At 48.9% G+C, this 24,556-nt stretch overlaps 1 protein-coding gene across 2 annotated transcripts; it reads right to left on the bottom strand.

Moving 5' to 3' along the window:
* Window positions 1-22: 22 nt before the first annotated feature.
* On the bottom strand, window positions 23-14,858 carry CSF2RA (colony stimulating factor 2 receptor alpha subunit). Of its 2 annotated transcripts, none has more exons than XM_029239985.1 (10): window positions 14,618-14,858; window positions 13,484-13,607; window positions 10,064-10,193; window positions 9,799-9,971; window positions 7,416-7,549; window positions 6,882-6,911; window positions 6,070-6,205; window positions 4,193-4,289; window positions 2,304-2,385; window positions 23-1,576 (listed from the first exon to the last, which is right to left on the bottom strand). In XM_029239985.1, the coding sequence occupies exons 1-10, from the start codon at window positions 14,723-14,725 to the stop codon at window positions 1,481-1,483; spliced, it is 1,110 nt and encodes a 369-aa protein (XP_029095818.1). In that variant the 5' UTR covers window positions 14,726-14,858; the 3' UTR covers window positions 23-1,480. The 2 variants fall into 2 exon arrangements, with proteins under 2 accessions (XP_029095818.1, XP_029095817.1); XM_029239984.1 differs by having other exon boundaries at window positions 23-1,579.
* Window positions 14,859-24,556: the final 9,698 nt, after the last annotated feature.

A 24,556-nucleotide genomic window follows, 5' to 3' on the forward strand; every position in this document is an offset into this window, starting at 1 on the left:
CTAGTTGATTTACAATGTTGTGTTGGTTTCAGGTGTACGACAAAGTGATTCATTTATATATATATATTTTTTTCAGATTATTTTCCACTCCAAGTTATTACAAGATATTGAATATTGTTCCCTGTGTTACAAAGTAAATCATTGTTGCTTATCGATTTTATGTATAGTAGTTTGTATCTCCTAATCCCAAACTCCTAATTTATCCCCTCCCCCACTTCCTTTCTCCTTTGGTAATCATCACTTTGGAATCTAAAAAATAAATGAATTTATATACAAAGCAGAAACAGACTCACAGACATAAATAACTCATTTCTCTTGAGATGTGACATCGTACAGTAAAATGCTCAGCTGCTCTGCCTTTCATGCGGGTGTGTGCGGTCTGTTGGGCCATTTTCCAACACCTACAACCGGCTCCCCGAGACTCCAGACCTCACTCCCTTCAGACTCCCAGGTGGGAGTCCCGGGCAGCCCGGACTTCGGACCGACAGGCTATAAATCAGGGATTCCCATGACCCGCCTCCTCAGGGTTGATAATTTGCTAAAACTGCTCACGGGACTCAGGTAAAGACGGGAATTGAAAACAAAGACTTTGCTGGCTTACGATAAAGCATGTAACTCAGCTGGTTTTGACTTAGGATCCAACTCAGACGGGAGGGATGCACAGGGCAGGTATGGGGAGGGGGCACAGAGCCCAGTGGGTCAGGTGCGAATTTGGAGGAGTGAGGGCGGCTCTGAGCTCACCCATCACTGCCGCTCAACCAAGCTTCCCTCCTTGGGCTCCGTGGGGTGGACAGAAAAATGTCCCCAGAGAGGTCCACATCCTAATACCTGGACCCTATAAAAATGTTGCCTTCTGACAGAAGGGACTTTACAGATGTGATTAAGTCCCGGATGTCGATCTCGAGATGGGGACATGGTCTTGGATTACCAGGTGGGTGTGACATAATCCACAAGTATCCCTATAAGAAGCAGGCAGGAGGGCTTACAAGCTCTAACGGGTAGGCGCCCGCTGTGTCGACTCAGTAATTGTGGTCCTGTTAGAGCAGCCACTGGAAAGTCATTCCTTTCTAAACTGCAGCCAGTAGAGAAAAAAGGAGGATGTAAACCTTCTGCCAGTGGAAGCGGGCGGCGGCACAGACCCTCATCCCGGCCCCAGCGGCCAGCAGCAGCTCCGACCCCTCCCTGTGAGGAAGGGGTGGTGTTTCCCTGGAGCAGCTAGAAGGCGCGTTACGTGGTCAGGATCCACGGGCCTCGAAACGTCCCTCCAACTACAAAGCATCTTTGCAAAACATCACATTATTTTTTAGAGTAAAAAAAACAAAACAAAACAAAACAGAACAGAAAGCTAGAAAAATGCTCAGAACAATTTTAAAAAGCTACATTCACAATAATTAAGCAAAACATTGGAAAAACATTAAAAGAATTGTAAAAAAAAACCCAACAACTTCCAGAAAGCGCTGGGGGTGCGGACAACTGGAATTCACGCATTCGCTGGTGCTTCTGCGACTTCTTCCACGGCTAAGACCTCTTCCTTGTCACCTTTTCCCACGTCATGTGCAAATTTCTCCCAGAGGATCTGCTGGGGAGAGGGATGGGGGTGTCAGGAGGCCCGTGAGCAGTGGCCATGGGGGGTTTATCTAGAAATCCGAGACGGCTCTCTGCGTCAGATCTTGTAGCTGGCAAATGAGCTTGTGGGAGGGACATCTGAGCCTAGGGTACCACACAGGCTAGGACCACCCGGAGCTCAGGGGTAGCGGGACGTGGCTCATGCTGGCCCCCTGGGGTGGGCGGGCCCCTGGAGGTCCCAGGGACCCGGAGAGGGTGTGGGTCAGTGCTCCTGAGAAGAGAGATGCCCAGCTCAAGAATGGAGGTGAGCAAGCTGACAGCTGGGGGATATGATGCCAGACAGCGGAGTAGGTAGACGTAGCCCCCACCCCGCGGAGAGGCAGATGTGATGGGTGCATCCAAGGGGGGTGTCACGTATGGGGGTCTCCCTTGTCCCTTGTCCTTTTTCATCCTCTCTGGGAGCTGTCCGCTCCCGGAGATACGGTCAGACCCCTTTCACTCTGTCTCTACCTCTCTCTTTCTCCCTCCCCGTCTTCCTTCTCTCCTTCTCCCCGCACCCAATTTCCCCAGACACAGCTCGCAGGTAAAACCCCAGTCCCTGACTCCTGAAGAAGGCCAGGGAGCAGGACACGGGATGGCAGCCACACCCTGTGGACCCCTTTGGGTGGACACAGTTGAGATTCTGGGGTCACTGTCCCCTCTTCTCCTTCCTGGTTTGCCCCCCACCCCATATGCACCTGGTGGTCGATTTGATGGCTATCGTTCAATTTATCTTTGATCCGTGGAACTGGCGGGAATAACCTGTGCATCCCTAGGAACCTGGTGAGACAAGAAATGTGTGAAGAAAAGACCTAGACGCCCAATTTCCTTCTTGCACCCAAAGGGGACACGTTGTCATGTCACGTGCAAACACGCCATGCAGGCTCATTTCTTCAGAACAATTTCCTTTAAGAATCACAGAAGGACCAACTCCAGGCTTAGACCATGGAGAAAATGATAGACTCTGTGAGGGTCTTTCTAGAACCTTCACTCACTCCCTTGGACACAGGGATGGGAGTGGGGGACATGTCCAGTCTCCGGCAGCTTGGAGGAGTCTGGGGTCTCTGGTGTTTAAAGACCAGGAGGCTTATCCAACCTTGAAGCCCACGGTTCCAGATTGGATGTCATGCCTTTTCAATGCTATCTCTTAACCAGCATATTCCATGGTCCCGCAGCACCCCAGTCCTGCTGCATGTTCACAGGGGTGTTTCTTTCTCACCACACGAATGGTACCTCCAATCCTGTGACATCATCAGGAGAGGTTGTACTGAGTTGAAAGGTAGCCTCCAAAGATATATTCAACTCCTGACCCCTGAAACCTGGGAGTTTATATGGAAACGGGGTCTTTGCAGATGTGATGTAGTGAAGGGTTTGAGATGAGGTACCCCTGGATGAGGGTGGCCCTACATCCAATGACGGGGTCCTTCTAAGACACAGAAGAGGAGAGACACAGACACAGAGGAGAAGCCCCGAGAAGACAGAGGCAGAGACGAGAGGGAGGCGGCCACGAGCACAGGGACGCCTGGAGCCCCCAGAAGCTGGAAGAGGTGGGAAGGACCCTCCCCTGGAGCCTCTGGAGTGAGCGTGACCCTGAGACACCTTGACCTCAGAGGTCTGCTCTCCAGGATGGGGGAGGATGGATGCCTGTGGCTTTAAGCCTCTGGCTTGTGGTCACTGGTTCCGGCAGCTACAGGAAACTCACACAGCTTTTCTTTAAGATAAGTCTTCTGTGTAAGGCACGAGATCTGTCCCTGTCACCACAGCCAGTGGCCGGGCTGCCCAAACGCCTCTTTGCTCCCAGGTCCAGTGTCCCTGGGAACAGGGGTGCCTTGCAGTTGCTTTCACAGGGCAGACCAGTGTCTCGCCTGGTCCTGGGGGACGTTTAGCACAGGACGCCCAACCAGGACAGGGGCATCAGGACAGGGGCCGCAGGTGGACGCCCACAGCATCCCCACATCCTGCAGGAGGGTCTCCAGGTGCAAAATCTCTCCATGCTTTGCAGAGTGCGTCGTGCCGTACACATGCAACTTTAGTCTGTGTGTTCATGCTTCGTTGCAAAGCATTTGCCCGGTGGCCACAGACCCTGTGTGATGCCTGGGTCACACAACAGGAAAGATGACTGCGGAGGTGCCCGTGGACAGGCTGACTGCAGTGGTCTGGGAGCCGGGGCTGAATGACTTGTGCTGGGGGAAATGAAAGTCAGAGGAGGAGAGACATTCTGAGAACTCCAGAAGCTCCAAGGGGCTGAAGGAAGGCAGAGCTCTGAGCACAGCAGGGCTGTGAGGGGTGCCCGGCAGGAGTCTGGGGGCAGGAAAGACCCTTGTTGGTTGCCAGCTCTCCTGCCACTGACAGATGTAGCATCAGAGCTGTTTCTCTCCTGTGCGTTTTTCCATCTCTCCAACTTCCTTCCCTTTTTCCAGACAAGTTTCCCTCCAGAAAACCCACACGCCAATTGGCTGCTAGGACTGCCTGGGATGTTTGCAGGCTGCCCTCTCTTTTTTGCCAGCCGAATGGGGCTGTCTTTGAAATAAACACCGGCCCCCTCCGCTGACCACGGGGATGCCCACATAGGACGACCTGAGGTTACCTTTTGAAAAGGCAGCTGATGGTCAGGCCACAGATGAAGGTCCCCAGGACCACCAGCAGGTAGACGTGCACCAGGCTGGATTCTGGTTCCGCAGAGCCTGGGGAGAGAGGGGGGAACACGCCAAGTACGCCGGGGGCCGGGGCATGAGCGATCACCACTCAGCCAGCTTATGTCCTCACTAGCTCACGGAGGAGGAAACATGCCCAGAGCAGGACGGACATCTAAGGAAAGGACCCAGTCCTGCAACTTTCACAAAAAGATATTCGTGAGACAACACGACCCCGGGATCATGTCCAAAACACATAAAGCGATTTTAAGACACAGCAACCCAAAGACCAAGAATGCAATTTAAAAACGGACCAAAAAAGGATGAATACACATTTCCAGGCATACGGTTTTAAACAAAATTGCATCCCATCTATTCTTAAGCTTTCATTTCGCATGTCATTTAGGATAAGTGCTCTTTACAGTACATTATTTTTCTAATAAGGCACATTTTGTCTGTGAATATTTAAAAATCCAATGAGAAATCCCAATTCTACCAGGATCCTCATAACCTGATGGAGGGGCCGCCATTGTGAGATTTTTCAATAGGAACAGATAAAATGTGACCTATTACACAAAGCTGTTGTTGTTTATTTTAAGCAAATATTTTCATTGTCAAAAGTGCGTATTCCGGAGGGGAAATGAAACCAGAAAAAGCCACACGGATGTCAGCCAAGTCTGTTTAGAACTCTGTTCCGGGAAAAGTCTATTCTTTTTTTCTGTTCTTATTTTTTTGGTGGGGGGGGCATATTTTAAACCCATTTGTAAAGTGAGTTGTCAGTGTTTCTGTCCTTGGCGTCTCAGAATACTTTATATGCTTTGGAGGCTTGCCCCTTATCAAATGATTTGAAACATTTCCCCCCCTTTCATGGGTTGTCTTTTCACTGTCTTGAGCGTGTCCTTTGATGCACAAGAGTTTTCATTTTTGATGAAGTCCGCTTTACCAATTTGTTTCTTTCATCATTGCTGCTTTTGGTGTCGCGGCTAAGAACCCACTGACAAATGCAAGACGGCAAATCAATTTCTTTCTGTGCTCAGCTGTCGCTTCCAGCTTATGAAATGTTGCTGAATCCTTATTTCATTTCATAAATTCTACACCGGCAGGTATCAAAGGCATTGATCTTGGATCAGAAAACAACAACAACAACAACAAAAACGTATGCATACTATGCTTGCTAAAACACTGAAGGTGTTTGAGACTGGATGGAAGGGAAGGTAGGCTCTTAAGTATCAGATTGGCTTTAGGGCCAAACCATTATATTCTTGCCAGCTGATCAAAGTTAGAAGGAGGAAGGTAGTAAAATCTGTCAGGCTAGGGCTTCCCTGGTAGTGCAGTGGTTGCGAGTCCGCCTGCCGATGCAGGGGACGCGGGTTCGTGCCCCGGTCCGGGAAGATCCCACATGCCGCGGAGCGGCTGGGTCGGTGAGCCATGGCCGCTGGGCCTGCGTGTCCGGAGCCTGTGCTCCGCAACGGGAGGGGCCACAACAGTGAGAGGCCCGCGTACCGCAAAAAAAACAAAACAAAACCAAAATCTGTCAGGTTAGCCCTCCCCCGATTAGAAAGAAACAGAGCCAGTTTGGATGTGAGCTGTATCCTGATCAGAGGTGGACCGTGACGGCTGTTTGGCGTGGCCAGGAGGGATGGGTCATTTCCTGGTGGGGCGGAGGCTTAGGAAGGCTCTTAGTTATTCTTAAAGGGTCCCTCTCACGAGTCCTTGCTGTTGCCAGGGGAACAGTGTTGCAGGGGCCGGTGGACAGGAACCCCTCCCAGAATGGCTCAGAGATGAATTCAGGATGCCAGGATCTGTCTGGTGATGATCTTGGGACACGTACCAAACTCAGCTGGCTGACTCCAGGCACCCCAGTGGGCTTTCCGGGCATCTGCCGTCCTGATCTTCACAGTATGTTTGGCTCTGAGCCCCGGTCTCGGAAAGCTGTATTTATTCCCCGTGTCACCAGACACCACAATCTTTGGAGAAAACAGAAAGTTAGACAGAGTTGTTGCCTGTGTTGAGAAACAGAATGCGGGTGTCTTTTCAATTGCCCAACTGAAGTGAAAGATTCAAAGCCACACTCTCCCAATCTGGGCATGAATGTGGTATTTTACGTCCTGAGAACTTGGGAGGAAAGCTTAAGGGAATAATGACAATGAGTGATTCTGCCATTTTCCGAGTAACCACTCCTGGGGTTGCTAGGATCGTAAGTATAGATGCAGAAATGATTCAAGAGCTACAGTGGGTATGAACCAACCTATGGATGGATAATGCCCCTGTAAAGGATGTTAAGAGGACCAAGTTCGACTTCCTCATCGGACAGAGGAGGATACTGAGGTCAGAGTGGTGGTGAAACTTAGAAAAGATCAACAAAAATTACTTTGATGATCAACCTCGAGAGGAATTTTGGAAGAAGACATCATCTCCTTGACCAACATGGATAGAAGATGGAGACCCCATCCAGGGGCCTACTGGGGGGGTGCCCCTATATCACTGACTGGACGGTACTCTAGGAAACCTCCATCCTCTGGTTTTTACCCCATCCCCATCCTGGCCACCGCTGGACGAAGTTTGCAGTTGGCATGTGTCCATTGCCCAACATCGTACGCTTCAGCTACAAGGGTGATATTTTGGGTCAGAGTTGTAACTCACCAGTTGATTTCTACTGCTTCCGGTATTACTCTAGAAAAAAAAAAAACCCAAACCAAAATAGAATGTTTATTTCTCTCCATTTTGAAGGTTTTTCATGGGTCTCATCCAATCTCCCCCTTTGAGCACAGTCAGGAAAACCCGAAACAGTCAGGGTCCAACAAAGTGTTGAGCTCCTACTGTCCCCCCAACCTGCAGTGGCCCCCAAATAGAAGGATGGAACATGCCCACGGGAGGGAGGGTGCCCCTGTTCATGGCTCCTTCTAGAACCTCAGCTGGATATGGATCCTAATAAGAACTCAGGTGGGCTTGGAGCAGAGGTTCCTCCTTGTCTGCACTGGGTCCAGGTGGACATAGGGAGAGGGTTCCTCCTTGTCTACACTGGGTCCAGGTGGGCTTGGAGCAGACCTTGAATTTTCCCAGATGTTCACCCATTCTGAGCCCACCTCATGTGCCCCAGGTTCTCACGGTGGGTCATGGGGGTGGCTGCCAAGCTTCTTGAGGTGTGGTGCCCTGCTTGGAGCAGTGTCCACTCACCTGTCTCTGGATGTCCAGCTGGTACTGGAACTCCCTGATGGACAGTGTTTTTCGGGTCCTGGGCTTTTCCCACCGGATGAAGCAGTGTGATTCGTTGCAGTGCACGGTGATATTGTTGGGTGGGTTGTATTGCTCTGTAATGAGAACCCAGCAGACACCTCTAATCCAGAATGCTTCCTCTGGACCACAGAGAGGAGACCCAGTTCTGCCTTCGCAACATTGATGGTAGCTCACCAAGGTCACTGGGAGGCAGGGGTGGGTCTGAGTGTTGTCTCTTGGGGAAGATAACAATCATCAGGCCGCCATGTGCAGAAGGGAGGAAGTTTGGGTTCAACAAGACCTGGGGAGACTTCCCTGGTGGTGCAGTGGTTAAGAATCCACCTGCTGATGCAGGGGACATGGGTTCGAGCCCTGGTCTGGGAAGATCCCACATGCCGCACAGCAACTAAGCCAGTGAGCCACAATTACTGAGCCTGTGCTCTAGAGCCCGCGAGCCACAACTGCTGAAGCCCATGCACAACAACTGCTGAAGCCCGCGCGCCTAGAGCCTGTGCTCCACAACAAGAGAAGCCACCACAATGAGAAGCCCGTGCGCCATAACAAAGAGTAGCCCTCGCAACTAGAGAAAGCCTGCGCGCAGCAACGAAGACCCAACGCAGCCAAAAATAAATAAAATTTAAAAAAAAGAAGACCTGGGGAGGTAGGTGGTGATGGGTTTGGAGGGCAGGAGAGAGGCCGGTTTGAAATGACTTTAGCCTTAAGAGGCCTGGACTATCCTATGGGATCAGAGAGCCTGCAGGTAGAAAGAGGGGCTGGCGTTCAAGAGAAGACATTGTTTGGCATACGGGAGTATCTTCAAGAGACCAGCCTGGAGCACAGCACTAGAAAGAAGAGAAAGAGCTGGCAAAAAAAAAGAAGAAGAAGAAGAAGTGAATTCACAATGGTCCAGGATGGGTGGAGGGGCTTGGACTGTCACATTCTAAGGAGAGAAAGAAGAGGTGGCATCTGGGTAGATTCAACTGGGTGTACACTTGTCCTTGTAGCAGGTTACCCAAAGGGAGGGAAGGAGGGAAAGATGGGGGCTTGGAGGAATCGGGTCCACATGGAGCTAGCAAAGTCATGGTTTCCAAATGGGGGAGTTGATGCATGTTTGTAAAGGTCAAGGAACTTCAGTGTCCTTCATCGTTGAACAGATATCCAAACAGTGACGCCATGACGGTGCATGCCAGCAATCAACAGGATGGGAGTTCTGTATCTGACTGCATTTTGATGGGCATCTGTTCCATTCTAAAAGCTGAGACTCAATTCTGTTGTTGGAACCTTTGAAGGTCTGTTTGGACCTTGGCTGTGTGAAGCTTCTCTTGTGACTGTGAATCTCATGGACTCCACTTTCACATTGAGTAGGTCTGATCGTCTTTAACTTTAGAGATGAGATGCTCTATCCCTAGGATACTTACACTGGATTTTCCAGCTCAGAAAAAAGTAAGGGATGTAACTCCTCTGGCCTATCGTTGTGATCTGGACTTAGGATTATGCACCCAGTTCTAATGTGTGGGGCTTCCCTCCGACCCCCAACACCACCAAGCAATTCTCTGACACCAGCTGGGTGTCTTACAATTCAACTCAATTCTGACACTATCTACCTGGAGGTAGCATCAGATTCCACAGGTGAAGGGCTTAGCCCTCCCACTTCAAATGTCAATCCCAAGTCCAGGTCATCACCTGTGCTTCCAACTGACCTGCTATAGATCAAAGATTCCCCTGACCTCCTCCGTGGGTTTGATTAATTTGCAAGAGAAGCTCACAGAACTCAGGAAACATTTTACTTACTAGATCACTATTTTACAATAAAAGGACATAACTCAGGAGCAGCCAGACAGAAGAGATGCGTAGGGCAAGGCATGGGCAGAGGGTGTGGAGCTACCATGCCTGCTCTTCTCGGGTGGCTGTCTCTCTAATTTGTGGACATGTTTGACTGAGTAATTAAGGATCTTGAGATGAGGTCATTCTGGATAAGATGAGCTCTAAATCCAATGACTCGTGTCTGTATAAAAGGAAGGAAGGGAGATTTGTGATATACCAAGAAGACGGACATGTGGACAGAGATTGAAATGATGCATCCATAAGCCAAGGACTCCTGGCCATCACCAGGAGCTAGGAAAGAGGCATGGGAGCAGAAGTTCTTTCAGACAGTCCAGAAGGAACCAACCCTGCCAATGCCTTGATTTTGGATTTCTGGCCTCCAGAACTGCAAGAGAATACATTTCCATTGTTTTAAGCCTCCCAGTTTGTGGTCATTTGTTACAGGAAACTTACACAGATTTCAACGCAAATTCTGTCAGACCTCCTAGGCAGTGGTTAAATCACAGGTGGTTGCTCTCACCTATTTCTTTTAACAGCAAAACCGAATCGAAGAACTGGATTCCTGCTTCTTGGCTGGTACCGTTAACCAGGAAGTAACTGTACGAAGTTAATCCCGAGAGGTCTTGGAGGTGACATCCCACGTGTGTTCCCGAGTCTTTTAGGTAATGAGGACATTCTCTTTCTATTTTTTTCCTGTAAGATTCCAAAGTGTTCAGAGAACAATCCAGGCATATTTCTTTCTTCACTGTATTTCTCAGGGTTGTCTACATGAGGTCAACACTTACTTTGAGTCTCTTATATACAAAAAATATTGAACGTCATTGGGCGCTGCTTGGCCCTTGGCCCAGGTGCAGTTCATGAAATCCGCATTGTAGATAAGACAGGAGAAGTTTTGGGCAGCTGTGCCCTCCCCACCTGGGAAGAGACAGAAACAAAATAATTTGTACATGGAGTTTAAAGGGGGATGGACCGGATGGCTTCATGTTTCAAAGAAGAATCAATACCAATTCTTCTCAAACTCTTCCCAGAAAGAGAAGAAGAGGGAACACTTCTAAACTCATTTTCTGAGGTCAGCATCACTCATCACTCTGATACCAAAGCCAGACAAAGACACAAGAAAAGAAAATTACAGGCCAATATCCATAATAAGCACAGATGTAAAAATCCCCAACAAAATGTCAGCAAACCACATCCAACAGCATGTTAAAAGTCAAATTTATCCCTTGGATGTAAGAACGATTCACCATATGCAAATCAATCAACGTGATGCACCACATTAACAGAGTGAAAGAGATAAACCACATAATCATCTCAATAGATGCAGAAAAAGTGTTTGACAAAATTCAACATCCATTCAGGATAAAAACTCTCAACAAAATAGGTATAAAAAGGATTTACTTCAGCACAATGAAGGCCAAATATGAAAATCCCACAGCTAATGTCATACTCAATGGAGAAAAACTGAAAGCATTTCCTCTAAGATCCTGTACAAGACAAGGATGCCCACTCTCACCACTCCTATTTAACATAGTACCTGAAGTCCTAGCCAGAGCAATTAGACAAGAAAAAGAAATAAAGTTATTCAAATCAGAAAGAAAGAAGTAAGATGATCTCTGTTTGCAGATGGTATGATCATATACGTAGAAAACCCTAAGACTAAACAAAAAAAAATATTGAAACTAATACATTTAGTAAAGTTGCAGGATACAAAATCAACATACACAAATCATTGGCAGTTCCACACAGTAACAATGACATAGCTGAAACAGAAATTAAGAAAAAAAAATCTCATTTACAATAGCAACAAAAAGAGTAGAGTACCTAGGAATACACTTAACCAAGGAGGTGAAAGGCTTGTAAGTTCAATGTTGCCAGACATTGATGAGGGAAATGAAAAAAGACACAGATAAATGGAAAGACACCCTGTGCTAATGGACTGAAAGAATTAATAGTGTTAAAATGTCCATACTACCCAAAGTGATCTATAGATCAATGTGACCCCTATCAAAACCCCAATGACATTCTTTAAAGAAAAAGAAAAAACAGTCCTAAAATTCGTATGGAACCACAAGACTCCAAATAGTGAAAACCATCTTGAGCAAGAAGAACAAAGCTGGAAGCTTCATGTTGCCTCATCCCAAGATATATTACAAAGCTACAGTAATTAAAACTGTACTATGACGGCATAAAAGTAGACATAGAGATAACTGAAACAGATTAGAGAGCCCAGAAATAAATCCCCACACTTATGGTGTACTGATATTTGATAAACCTGCCAAGAACACACCAGGGAGAAAGGATTAGCGTCTTTACTAAATGATGATGGGACAACTGCATATCCACATGCAGAAGAATGAAATTGGGTCCTTATCCCACACCACATACAGAAATCAAGTCAAAATGGATTAAAGGCTTAAATATAAGACCTGAAACTGTAAAACTCCTAGAAGAAAGCATAGGGAAAGAACATCTTGACACTGGTCCCGGCAATGATTTTTTGGATTTAACACCAAAAGCACAGGCAACCAAAACAAAAGTAGAAAACTAGAATTGGATCAAACTAAACACTTCTGCACAGCAAAGGAAACAATCAACACAGCGGAAAGCCAACCTATGGAATGGGAGAAAATATTTGCAAACCAGATGTATCTGATAAGGGGTTAATATCCAAAATATATAAAGAGTTCAAGCAACCCAAGAGCAAAAAACAAATTTTTAAAAAACAAATAATCTGATTAAAAACAGTCAAAGGATCTGAATAGACGTTTTTCCAAAGAAGACATCCAAATGTCCAACAGGTACCTAAAAAGATGCTCAACATCACTAATTGTCAGGGAAATGCAAATTAAAACCACAATGAGGTATCACCTCGCACCTGTCAGAACGGCTCTCATCAAAAAGACAAGAAATGACAAGTGTTGGCAAGGATGTGGAGAAAAAGGAACCCTTGTGCCCTGTTGGTGGGGATGTAAATTGGTGCAGCCACTATGGGAAACAGTGTGGCGATTCCCCCCAAAATTAAAAATGGAACTATCATATGATCCAGCGATCCTTTCTTTTTTTTTTTTTTTCCGGTACGCGGGCCTCTCACTGTTGTGGCCTCTCCCGTTGCGGAGCACAGGCTCCGGACGCGCAGGCTCAGCGGCCGTGGCTCACGGGCCCAGCCGCTCTGCAGCATGTGGGATCTTCCCGGACTGGGGCATGAACACGTGTCCCCTGCATCGGCAGGCGGACTCTCAACCACTGCGCCACCAGGGAAGCCCTCCAGCGATCCTTTTTATCAGTGTATATTCCATGGAAATAAAATCTGGATCTCGAAGAGATATCTGCACCCCCATGTTCACTGCAGAATTATTCACAGAAGCCAAGATATGGAAATAAACTAAGTGTCTGTGTGGACAGATGAATGAATAAAGAAGATGTGATACACACACACACACACACACACACACACACACACACACAGAGGAATATTAGTCAGCCATGAAAGGGAGGAAATTCTGCCATTTGCAACAACATGGATGGACCTGGGGAGTATTATGCTAAGTGAAATAAATCCGACAGAGAGAGACAAATACTGTATGATTCACTTATATGTGGAATCTAACGAAAACTCATAGAAACACAGAATAGAATGGGGGTTCCAGGCTAGGGAGGGTGGGGGAAATGGGGAGATGTTCGTCAAAAGGTAGAAATATCCAGCTATAAGATGAGTAAGTTCCAGGGATCTAACGCACAACATAGTGACTATAGTTAAAATACTGGATTGTTCACTTGAAATTCACTAAGAGAGTAGATCTCCAGGGTTTTCACCACAAAACAAACAAACAAACAAACAAAATAACTACTTGACAGGATGGATATGTTAATAGCTCAATTGTGGTAATCATTTCACAAAGTATACGTACATCAAAACACCAAATGTGGGAATTCTCTGGGGGTCCAGTGGTTAGGACTCTGTGCTCTCACCGCTGAGGGCCCAGGTTCAATCCCTGGTTTGGGAACTAAGATCCCACAAGCTGCGCAGCATGGCCAAAAAGATAAAAACAAACAAACAAACAAAAACAAACCCACCAAATGTACCTCTTAAACATATGCAATTCCTATGTGTCAATTCTATCATCTCCATATAGCAGAAAAAAGTGGGGGAATGTACCCTGATGCTCATGTGGGAAGGAGAAGAATCACCACCATGTTTTCCCTACCTGGGTTCAGGTAGACCAGTGTTTCTGAAATTCGTCTTTGGTTGATATTTACTTCGACAGTGAGCGTGACTCCCCCATGGAGAGAACAGTCTTGAAAGGTGCACTGACATTCCTTGTCTTTGACCTGAAAAGATGTCACCAGTCAGTGAATTAAGAACCAGTCTTCTTTCGTTATATCCTTGTTGTTTGCTCCTACCCTGACCCTGTGATGACATCCACCTCCCTCTGTGACACCTCCCCCAGGTACCTTCTTTGGCAAGACGCCAACTAGCAGCCTTCAGAAGGTCAGAATAGAGCTCGCCTTTTCTTTTTATTTTATTTTATTTATTTATGTTTGGCCGCGTTGGGTCTTCGTTGCCGTGTGCAAGCTTTCTCTAGTTGCAGCGAGCGGGGGCTACTCTTCATTGCGGTGTGTGGGCTTCTCATGGCAGTGGCTTCTCTTGTTGTGGAGCACAGGCCCTAGGAGCGAGGGCTTCAGCAGTTGTGGCATGCAGGCTCAGTAGTTGTGGTGAACAGGCTCTAGAGCGCAGGCTCAGTAGTTGTGGCGCACGGGCTTAGTTGCTCTGTGGCATGTGGGATCTTCCTGGACCAGGGATCGAACCCATGTCCCCTGCATTGGCAGGCGGATTCTTAACAGCTGTGCCACCAAGGGAAGTCCCAGAGCTCACCTTTTAATATGAGAGCCCTCATCCCTTTAAACTGTATGGGAACTTCACACCCTCTTTTATGGGATTGACTTTTCTTGTCCTATCTCATACCCACCGTTCTCTCACAGGTGTCACGTTTACATTGTATCCAAGTCAGTCTGTTTACTTTATTTCCATTGAACAGGCAGAGCTAATGTTATCTCTCTCTCAGGATTAAGTCTTGCAGGTGGACCAACTGAGCAAAAGGCTGCCATTGCAGGCAGCCAGGAGCCCCCAGGCTAATTGGAATAGGGATGCCTGAGAGAGGAATGGGGTCCTCTCAGGGAATCAGCCCTCTGGACACATCTTGGACACAGCAGCACTTTCCTGGTGCACTTCGAACCATGAGTTTGTGATGTGTCCCAGTGTCACGTGTATGTTTTTTATTTGTCCTGCTTGACGAGAGCTTTACAAAGAACAGTGATCGAGCACATCCAATCCATCTTACCTTTTTTTTAATCTGTCCCTTCTCCTTGTGAATCAACACACATTCCCCGTAGGTAGCGTTTTCCTGGCAGTTCCAAGTTAATTTTGTCGTCTTTGGGTCAAACTTCATGTTTAGACTGGAGTTCTGTTCCACGGTTGGAAGATCTGAAACATACAGCCTCAGGAGTCAGAAACTACTCTTCTTCTCCCGTCTCCATTCTCCCTTAACCAATGCATCTCACATCTTGTGAGCAGAGATCAGGGCTGGGAATCACTGTGCCCCTACCCCTCTCACACATCCTCATCACCCCCTACCCCTTTCCCACCTCTCCTTCCTGCCCTTTCTACAAGGGGAGATGTCCACTGTGGAAATAAACGAAGACAGGAAGCAGCAAAGGCTATTTATCCAGATCCTGCCATAGTAAAGGGAGTCGGCCACCATCACCTGTGTCTGCAGAATGGGTGGGGGGGGGATTCACATCACCAGCAGGGGGGAGCACAACAGGAGGTGTGATGCCGGTTGACTGTTGCATATGAGGATAAAATGAAATTAGATGCAGGCATTGGGATGTTTCCCCCAGAACCCAGGGTCATGGGAATGGGAGCAATGGGGAGAGGGGAAACACATTCATACGTTTATCCCATTGGTCCTGGGTCAGGAAGAGTGAGGGTACCAGCAGCATGGAGAGTAGAACGGCCATCGCCAGGGCACACAGGGGGTTGACCGAGGGACGTGAAAGTGCTGGGGGAAGAGAAAATCAGCTTTCATGGGGGTCTGGACATGGAGACCAGTGGTGTTTCCCTGGGGGGATGTCCAGGGAAAAAACACAGGACTCTCTCCAGGGTGATGGTCAGCATGGTGACCTGGCCAGCCTGGGTCACTGTTGGCTACAGAGGGTCCTCAGGCTTCAGTAAGCCTCAGAGGTGGCCCCAGAACCAAGAGCCTGTCCTCAAGCCTGAGCACCAGGTCCAGTCTTCCCTGTTACTGTCTGAATCACTTTGGGCAAGTTGCCCACCTGCCTGGTCTTTAACATGGTGGCAGGGGTTAGGGGGTTGGGGGATAACTCCCAAGTCAAAGGCAATGAAAGGCCATGTACCGCGCCCATGGATGGGGTTCCTTCATCCAGTGGGAGACCCTTGGGAGACCCTCCACCTGACCCTTCAGCATCCTTTCTCCAGAGCCTGAGGATGAGGGTCCCTCCATGCAGTGCATTTGGGGAAACCCAAACCCTGAGTCTCCAACGTGGTTATCAGAGGAGTCTGTGGATGGGAATCCCTCTGGGCAGTGTCTTTCTCTCTGCCCTAAGAGACTGTAAGCCCCCAGCCATAGCTGTTTCTCTATCCCCAGAAATGCATCCCCAGCATATGGGTATCAGGGCGCTGGATACACATTTTACAAATTGAGTGGATTATTTCTCCAGAGCAGACTGTGCTAAAAGCAGGTATAGCCCCTGGAACAGCTGCTGAAGTTGGGAACAGAATAGCAGGGATGGACTATGTAAAGAAAATATAAGCCATTTATATACATTATTATATAATTCCCATATGTATTAATTATAAAATCTATCTCTTCATTTATAATGAATATCTTCATATAAAATTGTAAATATAATGTGAATTATATAGAGATAATCCATGTTTGTATGGATATGAACAATTTTATAAATAATATTGATACATAAGGACATTCTGTGACTTATTTATATTATCTTTATGCTAGGAGACTCTCTCTCTGACAAGCTTGCTTCACACTTTGATCCCTTCGTTATTCACACCGGATGAGGGAGGTTGATAAATGAGCAGAAAGACAGACACAAAATCAGACAGATGTCATGAGTTTGTAGGGGCTGAGCCTGACGTGGATGTACAGTTCCCCACAGAGCGTGGAAACCGGGGAGCTTTTCCTGCCCCCCAAGAAAACTGTGTTACTTTCCTTGTGCTCCTGTAACAAATTCCCACAAACTTGGCATTTTATTTTTTAATAAATTTATTTTTATTTATTTATTATTTTTGGTTGTGTTGGGTCTTTGTTGCTGCACGCGGGCTTTTCTCTAGTTGCAGCGAGCGGGGGCTACTCTTCGTTGTGGTGCACGGGCTTCTCACTGCGGTGGCTTCTCTTGTGGTGGAGCTCGGGCTCTAGGTGCGTGGGCTTCAGGAGTTGTGGCGCACAGGCCGTTTAGTTGCTCCGCGGCATGTGGGATCTTCCCGGACCAGGGCTCGAACCAGCGTCCCCTGCATTGGCGGGCGGATTCTTAACCACTGCGCCGCCAGGGAAGCCCCAGACTTGGCATTTTAAAAACTCCGCACTTCATCTCTTGCAGTGCTGCAGATCAGAAGTCTGACACGGTCCCTTTGGGGTAAAATCAAGGAATTGGCAGAGAGCTGCTACCCTGTGAAAACTCCACAGGGGAACGCGTTTCCTTGGCTTTTCCAGCTTCCGGAAGCCACCTCCTTCCTGGGTGCATGGTCCCCCTCCATCTTCAAAGTGCATTACTCCAGCCTCTTCATCATCACAGCACCGCCTCTCTCTTATAAGGACACTTGTGATGACACTGAGCTCAACCAGATAATCCAGAATAATCCGCCATCTCAATGCTTTTCACTTAGTCCTGTCTGTCATGTAAGGTAACATATCAAAGTTTCTAGGGATTAGGACATGGGTGTTTGGGGGGACGTTTTCTGTCGACCATACGGGGACCAGGACTTGGAATTCGTGGCTCAGGTGACCCATGAATCCATGGCTGCCACATCACGGTGATTATAAGATGCTTTGGGGGGCTTCCCTGGTGGCGCAGTGGTTAAGAATCTGCCCATCAATGCAGGGGAAGTGGGTTCGAGCCCTGGTCCGAGAGATCCCACATGCCGCGGAGCAACTAAGCCCGTGCGCCACAACTACTGAGTCTGCGCTCTAGAGCCCACGAGCCACAACTACTGAAGCCCGCGCGCCTAGAGCCCGTGCTCCGCAACAAGAGAAGTCCCCGCAATGAGAAATCTGCTCACCGCAACGAAGAGTAGCTCCCGCTCGCGACAATTAGAAAAAGCCCGTGCACAGCAACGAAGCCCCAATGCAGCCAAAAATAAATAAATTTATTTATTTATTTTTTTTACAAAAAAGATGCTTTGGGGAGAATTACAGCCCCTTTGCTTTGTGTCTCATTGCTCTGACTCTCTCTTACTAATCAGACTGAATTTGGGGAGAGTGGAACAAGAAATGCGTGTTCAGGTTTCCTTTATGATATTAACACATTTTTTGAGATCTTAAAATATTTTTTAAAACTTGAGTTTTGCAACAATTAAAAAGCGTCATTAGGAACAAAACAGAAAAACAGAAGCAGTCAGTACACAGAGCGACACGGAGGAACTTTCAGTGCATGTGACTGAGTAAAAGAACGAATCTGAAAAGGGCTCGTAGTGCATGATTCCAGCTCTGTGACAGTCTGGACAAAGCAAAACTGTGCCGACAGTAAAAGCATCAGTGGTAGCCAGGGGTTAAGAGAGGAAGAGGGATGAAGAAGTGGAGCACAGGGGATTTTTAGGGCAATGAAGCTACTCTGCATGACACTATATAGAATGATGGATACGGGTCATCATGCATTTGTCCACACCCATAAAATGTGCAACACCAAGACTGACCCCGAATGCAAATTATGAACTTGAGTCAAGAATCATGCGTCCAACTTGCTCCATCAATTGTAAGACATGTGCCACACTGATGAATGGTGTCCGTCACGGGAACTCTCTGTAGGGGAAGTGGGTACGTAGGAATCCCCTATACTTTCCACCTAATGTTTCTGTAAACCTACAACTGCCTTACACAAAGTCAATTAACATTACCAATAAATAGTACTGCAAAAGCACCATGCTCTATTCCGATAAAGCCACACTCCACAGAAAACACCTGGTCTTCCGGCTGGGTTTGGGGTGGCATCTGCGACTCTGCTCACCATTTCCCCAATAGTATCTTTGGTTGTGGTGATTCATTTTTTGGTGTTGCTGTGACTTGGAATGTGGCCTTTCCTTCTCTGGCGCTAAGTTCTGCCAGTGCACACCTCACCTCTCTGCGCTCCCAGAATCCCATCCTTTTAATGCTTCATCTTTTCCTTGAGGGCCCTCTCTCTCAGCATTTTATGGTGCATGATCGTATTTTCTGTAATTTCCTTGGATTTATGGAGTCTATTGGTCTAAATGCAGCCTCTGTCTCTTGGTGTTTTAGTTGACTGGGGGCTGCCCTAAGAAATGACCACAAGTTTTCTTTCCTTCCTCCCCCCCTCCCTCCCTCCCAGCCTTCCTTCCCTCCTCCTGGCATTTCCCTAATTCATTCCTTCTCTATCCAATCCTGTCCTGCCTCTGCTTTTTGGAGGTCCCTCCCACTATGCCCAGCACGCCAACCCCTTGGACCTTATTCTCCACATTCTCGTATCTCCCTCCTGGGCTCCAGCCCCACCAAGGGGGCTCCTCCATCTTCCACCAAGGCTCTCGGACCTACAGGACCCGCCATCAGCGGACCGCTGGCCCAGCTCCTCTGTGGCCTGTGTCACCCTGGGTGACCTTGGCATCTATTGTACAAGGGGGACCTCCCGACTTCCGTGAGCCATCTCCACCAGCAAAGACCCTCCCCTTCACCCCAGCTGCCTTCACACGCCCAGTCCCCTGGCCCATTATCACCTGGACGCCCCCCCCCGCCCCCCCGCCGGAGACGTGTTCAGGAGTGTCCCGAGCCTGCTGGTGCTCCACAGGCACCGGACACCCTCTCCTCACACCCCAGCTGCCTATGCTAAGAAGCCGCCACCACCTCCTGCGTTTAATTCGCTGTTTCCATGAACGCGCCTCCTTTCCCACCTCCTCTGTCGAAGGCTGGACTGGCTCATCTATTGGAGCCGGGAAGGAAGGAAGGAAGGAAGAAAGGAAGGAAGGGAGGGAGGAGGGAAGGAAGGGAGGAGGGAGAAAGGAAATAGATTCCCTGAACCTTCGCCATCTCCTCCTGGCTGGGTCCCAACAATGGAGGACCCCACCCACTCCCTTTTTCAGGTGTGCATACCTGGGCCACCACACACCTGGAGACAAGCACCCAGCCTCAGATTCCTGCCCCCGACTCCCCCCCGCCCCCTGGGACCTCACTTGCTATCAGAGAGGAAATAAAAACCACAGAGCCGACCTGTTCCAACTTCCCCACCCGCCTGACATCTCCTGCCCTTCTCCCACGATGGGAAAGCACCCAGCTTTCTCCACCTGCGAACGGGACCCCGGACCACCCAGCTTTCCTCTGGGTCTTGTCCCCGGTCCTCTGGGCTGGGGCCGGGGCACCCTCCGGCTGCACCGCAGAGGCTCTGGGAGAGGACCTTCCTGGGTCAGTGCACGCCCGCAGCGACTCTTGCCTTGATTTTCACATCCACAATTTGTGCACTGCCCTTGCGGTTTGAGCTGAGCCTCACTTAACAGGGCGGGGGATGGGCCGCGGAAGGGCCACAGACCGGAGCACCTTAGTCCTCAGCGGTTACAGCACCTGCGCTCATCACCTGGCCCTCTGTCCCATCAGCTTCCTGGGCGCACTTTTCTCCTCCTTAGTGCCTCGCATCGTACCTGCCTCGGGAAGGGGGGTGGACACGCAGCGGGTACCCAAGGATACACACTATCTTAGACTGATCGACACCCTACAGCGCAGTTCCCCATTCAGCTTCCTCTGAACCGAAACTGCCTTGGCTTCTTGCTCATTGTGATGGGGCAAAACCAGAAACTTCTGTAAACTTGACTTAAAAAAAAACAGCCAACTTCTCACACACCACAAAGGGACACAGAAATCCGCTCAAAGGTTGCTGCTTTAAATCAGCAGTTCATCGCAGCCCCTGGGTCTTGGTCGAGGGTGGCGAGAAACCTCCAGAGGACAGTTCACGCAGAGCATGAGATAATCAGTGCTATGATGTGTCATGTGCAGACAGAGCCTGGTTCAGTTCTCACCCCCGTCCTACGAGGCAGCTCCTGGTACCTTCACAGAAGTGGCCGGAAGACCAAAGCCCAGTGAAATCTCATTCTTTTACTTTATTTGTTGCCTTGATTGTTTTTAAAGTCGCGGCAAAATTCACATGGTATAAAATTCGCCCTTTAAAACGTACAGCTCAGCAGCACTTAGGACATTTATAATGTTGTGTATCCCACCACCTCTATCTGGTTCCAGAACCTTCTCATCCCTCCAGAAGGAGACCCTGTCCGCATGAGCTGTCACTCCCCAGCCCACGCCCCCAGCCCCCAGACACCATGAACCCACTTTCTGTCTCTGTGGATTTGCCCGTCTGGTTGTTTCCTATAAATGGAATCGTGCCATATTTTGCCTTTTGTACCCACTTTCCCTCTTCTTCTGGTTTTCACCAGGCTGGGTTTTCTTTCCTCTTTTAAAGATTTCAGCTTTACACAGATGTCAGCTGGAAAGAACGTGCTGAGATCTTGCCTCAGAACAACATCTCTCAAATTCGAGGCACACAGGAAACACCTTGCAGGGGCGTGGGTCCATGGGGGACCCTGGCACAAGCTGGCATTTTGATCTCGCTGTGGTTCCAGGGGTGCCACGCATCACTGTGATCGGGCAACACACAGACACAGAATGCAACGCCACCCTCTTCAACAGCACCTGTAACCTGGGCAGGCCACCCACTCTGCAGGACACACAGCTCCACGAAGGCGTCCCACCCGAGCCTTTGGACTAAATCCTAGCCACGTCCCAAGCACAGGCTTGTACAGAGAACTCCACACACTCCCACTGCAAGCTGGCTGGGTCCCTGGGACTCATTCAGACCTTAAAATGCAGCTTCACGTGCTACGAGACGCACCCATCACCAATAACCATCTTCACCTGGGTGCCCTTCACCAGCAGTTTTTATTGCCCACCCTCAAGTTCTCGCCCACCTGGAGTGCCAGCTGCCCAGAGCAGCAGCAGAGGCAGGAAAAGGTCCCCTAGTGACTTGACACTTTGGAGGACCCCAGGATCAAGGGGACCGGACTAGCCCACCATACCACGCTCGCCCCTGCCAACCTGTGTTCCTCCATGCTGCTGCCTGACGCTCCCACATCTGGCCGATCTGACAACTAAGTCTCTTCCTCGTCCGAAAGCAAGTGCCCGGATTGCGCGACAAGAACATTTCAGCTAAATATCTTCCTTTTTTTTTTTTTTCCTCCTTGATTTCCTCCCCCATCTGTGGTGTTTCTCATTACAAGGAATTGGGAAACCTTCGTGGTGGAGTTGCCCCCCTTCACCATAGATACAGAGAAGGTCACCCTCCTTAAAGTCCAAGCAGGCGGCTCATGAGGCTGCCCAGACCAGCTACCAGGTGGGCCTCTCGTGTCACTGCCCATTTTCATCATTGACGTGGAGAAGGTCATCCTCCTAAGAGTTGGACCAGATAGATCACCAGGTCTTCTCAGAGTGGACACCATGGTGGGCCTTCATGTCTTCGGTGGAGAACACCCCCTTGCTCACATTCACAACCAACCCAGTTCTGTTCAATTCAATTCATCAGAACTTTCCTGAGTATCCCAGGGATTTAAAACCAGCCAGAGTGGGTAGGAAGTGGCTTTCCAGCTCATGATGGGGCAAGGCTGAACAGAAGGGTCATGGGGGCTGGGGACACAAACGCAGCACTGGATGTCCCCAAGGAGGGTCCGTCACATGAGGTGGTGGACAAGAGTGGGTGTGGGGTTTCATGGGGACTACATCCTGGGTGTGAGGGAGAGATGATGTCTCCCAAGCTCACTGGGGCTCCGGGGCTTCAGAAATGCAGGAATGCTGGTATTGATCAGAGTTAGGGCAAGAGGAGGTACTGGCGAAGAGGATGGAGCTGGGAGAAGGCTCAGTCCTGCCATGTTTAAGTGGCTTCCCTGATGAGCCCCGAAGGGGAGGCGTCCATCAGGGAGTTGGATGTAGGGCTCGGCCTCAAGGGAGAGATCTGAAAATCTGAGCTTCCTTCCGGGCAGGACTCCTCTTCCTGATTCTTACAGGATTTGAGTGGCTGCAGAATGAACATACTTGGGTAGTAAAGGGTTACCTCAGCAGCCCTGGGTGGTCCACACCCTGCCCACTGCAAAGAAAGGTCTGACCCTTGACCAGCTCCTGGCAGGTCACCTGTGAAGCCTTGGAACATCCTGCCTTGTTTGCCTAGAGTCTTGGGTCGCACCCAGTGATCTGTGCTCCAGTGTAAGTTATGACGGGACTGTGGGTCACGCCGCATCCAGACCTCGGGAGGGGCTGAGCAACTCAGGTCAGCCATGCGGACGCTCCGTGCTACGTGACTGACCCCAATAAAAAGCCTGGACGCCAAGGCCGGCTGAACTTTCCCATTGACCAATACCCCATGCCTGTCATCAGGCATCACTGCTGGGAGAAGTAAGCCCTGTCCAGACAAGCCCACAGGGAGCCGACACTGAGAAGCCTAGTCCCTCCTGGACCCTGCTCCCTGCATCTTTTGCCTTTGATGATTTCAGTCTGTATCCCTTTGCCGTATGAAACCAGAGCTGTGTATATAACGGTCTTGCTGATTTCCGTAGGTCCTTCTAGTGAATCGTAGAACCTGAGGGTGCTCTCAGGGACCCCGACACACTACCTGTTTACCCTCGTACAGGCCGCTATGTCTGGTCAAGCATGACACACACAAGAGAAGGTGAATAACTAAAGGTCTGGACAAGCGACACCGTGATGTTTCTCGGGACCCCCTGGTGTTCATCTTTTTTTTAAATTAATTTTTATTAGAGTATAGTTGCTTTACACTGTTGTGTTAGTTTGTACTGTACAGCAAAGTGAATCAGCTGTATGTATACATATATCCCCTCTTTTTTGGATTTCCTTCCCATTTAGGTCACCACAGATCACGTAGAGTTCCCTGTGCTCTACAGTAGGTTCTCATTAGTTATCTATTTTATACATAGTAGTATATAGATGTCCATCCCAATCTCCCAATTCATCCCACCACCCACCTCTCCCCCTTGGTATGCATACATCTGTTCTCTACGTCTGTGTCTCTATTTCTGCTTTGCCAGTAAGTTCATCCGTATCATCTTTCTAGACTCCACATATCTGTGTTTCTCTTTCTTAGTTCACTCTGTACGACACTCTCTCGGTCTGGTTTTCATCTTCTGTGCTTTTCCCTGGCTTTTTCAGATTCGCTCAGAGTTTCCACCAGGGTGTGGACAAGGGGAAGGAGAGTAAAGGAGATGCTGCCTGGTCTTGGGTGTCTTGTAAGGGTCCTTCTGGGACAGCCTGGGGAGAGCATGCAGGGTGGGGCGGGGGCGTGGGCGCCAGAGTCCTCTCTAGCGACAACCAACTTCACAGGGCTTCTCACCATTAGACTGTCACTTTAGCACAATGCACTGTGTGTTCTCGTTTTCACTTTCTCTATTTGGGGCTTGGGTGTTTTGTTTTGTTTTATTCTGACACAATACATTTTACCCTTTATTAAAGGGTAAGTGTAACCTTTGTCATAGGTCACATTCTGAGAACTGAATGTGGACCTGGATGGGCACACTCCAGCCTTCCAGGAGCTCACAAAGGAGGAGGAAAGGTTAAACTGTTCCCAACAGCTCCAGCCCTCCGGTCCAGTACTGCTCCGGGCATCAGGATGGGGTGGGTTGGAAGCACCCCAGGGCCCGGGGACAGGCCACCAAGGCTGGGGACTCAGCAGCCATCACTCGCGCCAAGGAAGCACGAGCACTCACTCCTTCTTTTTTTTGAGAATATTTTGGGTCTTCTGGATCCCTTGCATTTCTGTGTGAATTTTAGGATCAGCTGGTCAATTTCTGCAAAAAAAGGCAACTGGGCTTTTTAAAGGGATTGCATTAAATCTGAAGACCACATGTACGATTTCAGAGCGTCTTAAGAAGACTAAGGCTTCTGATGGAACACAGGATATCTTTCGTATTTATTTGGGTCTTCTCGTCCCTTTCAGCAAAGCTTCGCAGGTTTCAGTGTATAGATCTTGCA

The sequence above is a fragment of the Monodon monoceros genome, unplaced genomic scaffold (genome assembly GCF_005190385.1).
Source record: "Monodon monoceros isolate NGI ecotype Baffin Bay Population unplaced genomic scaffold, NGI_Narwhal_1 Super_Scaffold_22, whole genome shotgun sequence".
Lineage (NCBI taxonomy): Eukaryota > Metazoa > Chordata > Mammalia > Artiodactyla > Monodontidae > Monodon > Monodon monoceros.

Bases quoted from the DNA above. Each gene is read 5' to 3' on its own strand.
- CSF2RA (XM_029239984.1), bottom strand. From the start codon at position 14,725: ATGAAGTTTGACCCAAAGACGACAAAATTAACTTGGAACTGCCAGGAA. The intron at 6,912-7,415 runs GTGAGTGGACAC...TTTTTTTTCTAG, and splicing joins AGCTGGACATCCAGAGACAG to AGTAATACCGGAAGCAGTAG. The intron at 2,386-4,192 runs GTAACCTCAGGT...TTGTCTCACCAG, and splicing joins ATCAGCTGCCTTTTCAAAAG to GTTCCTAGGGATGCACAGGT.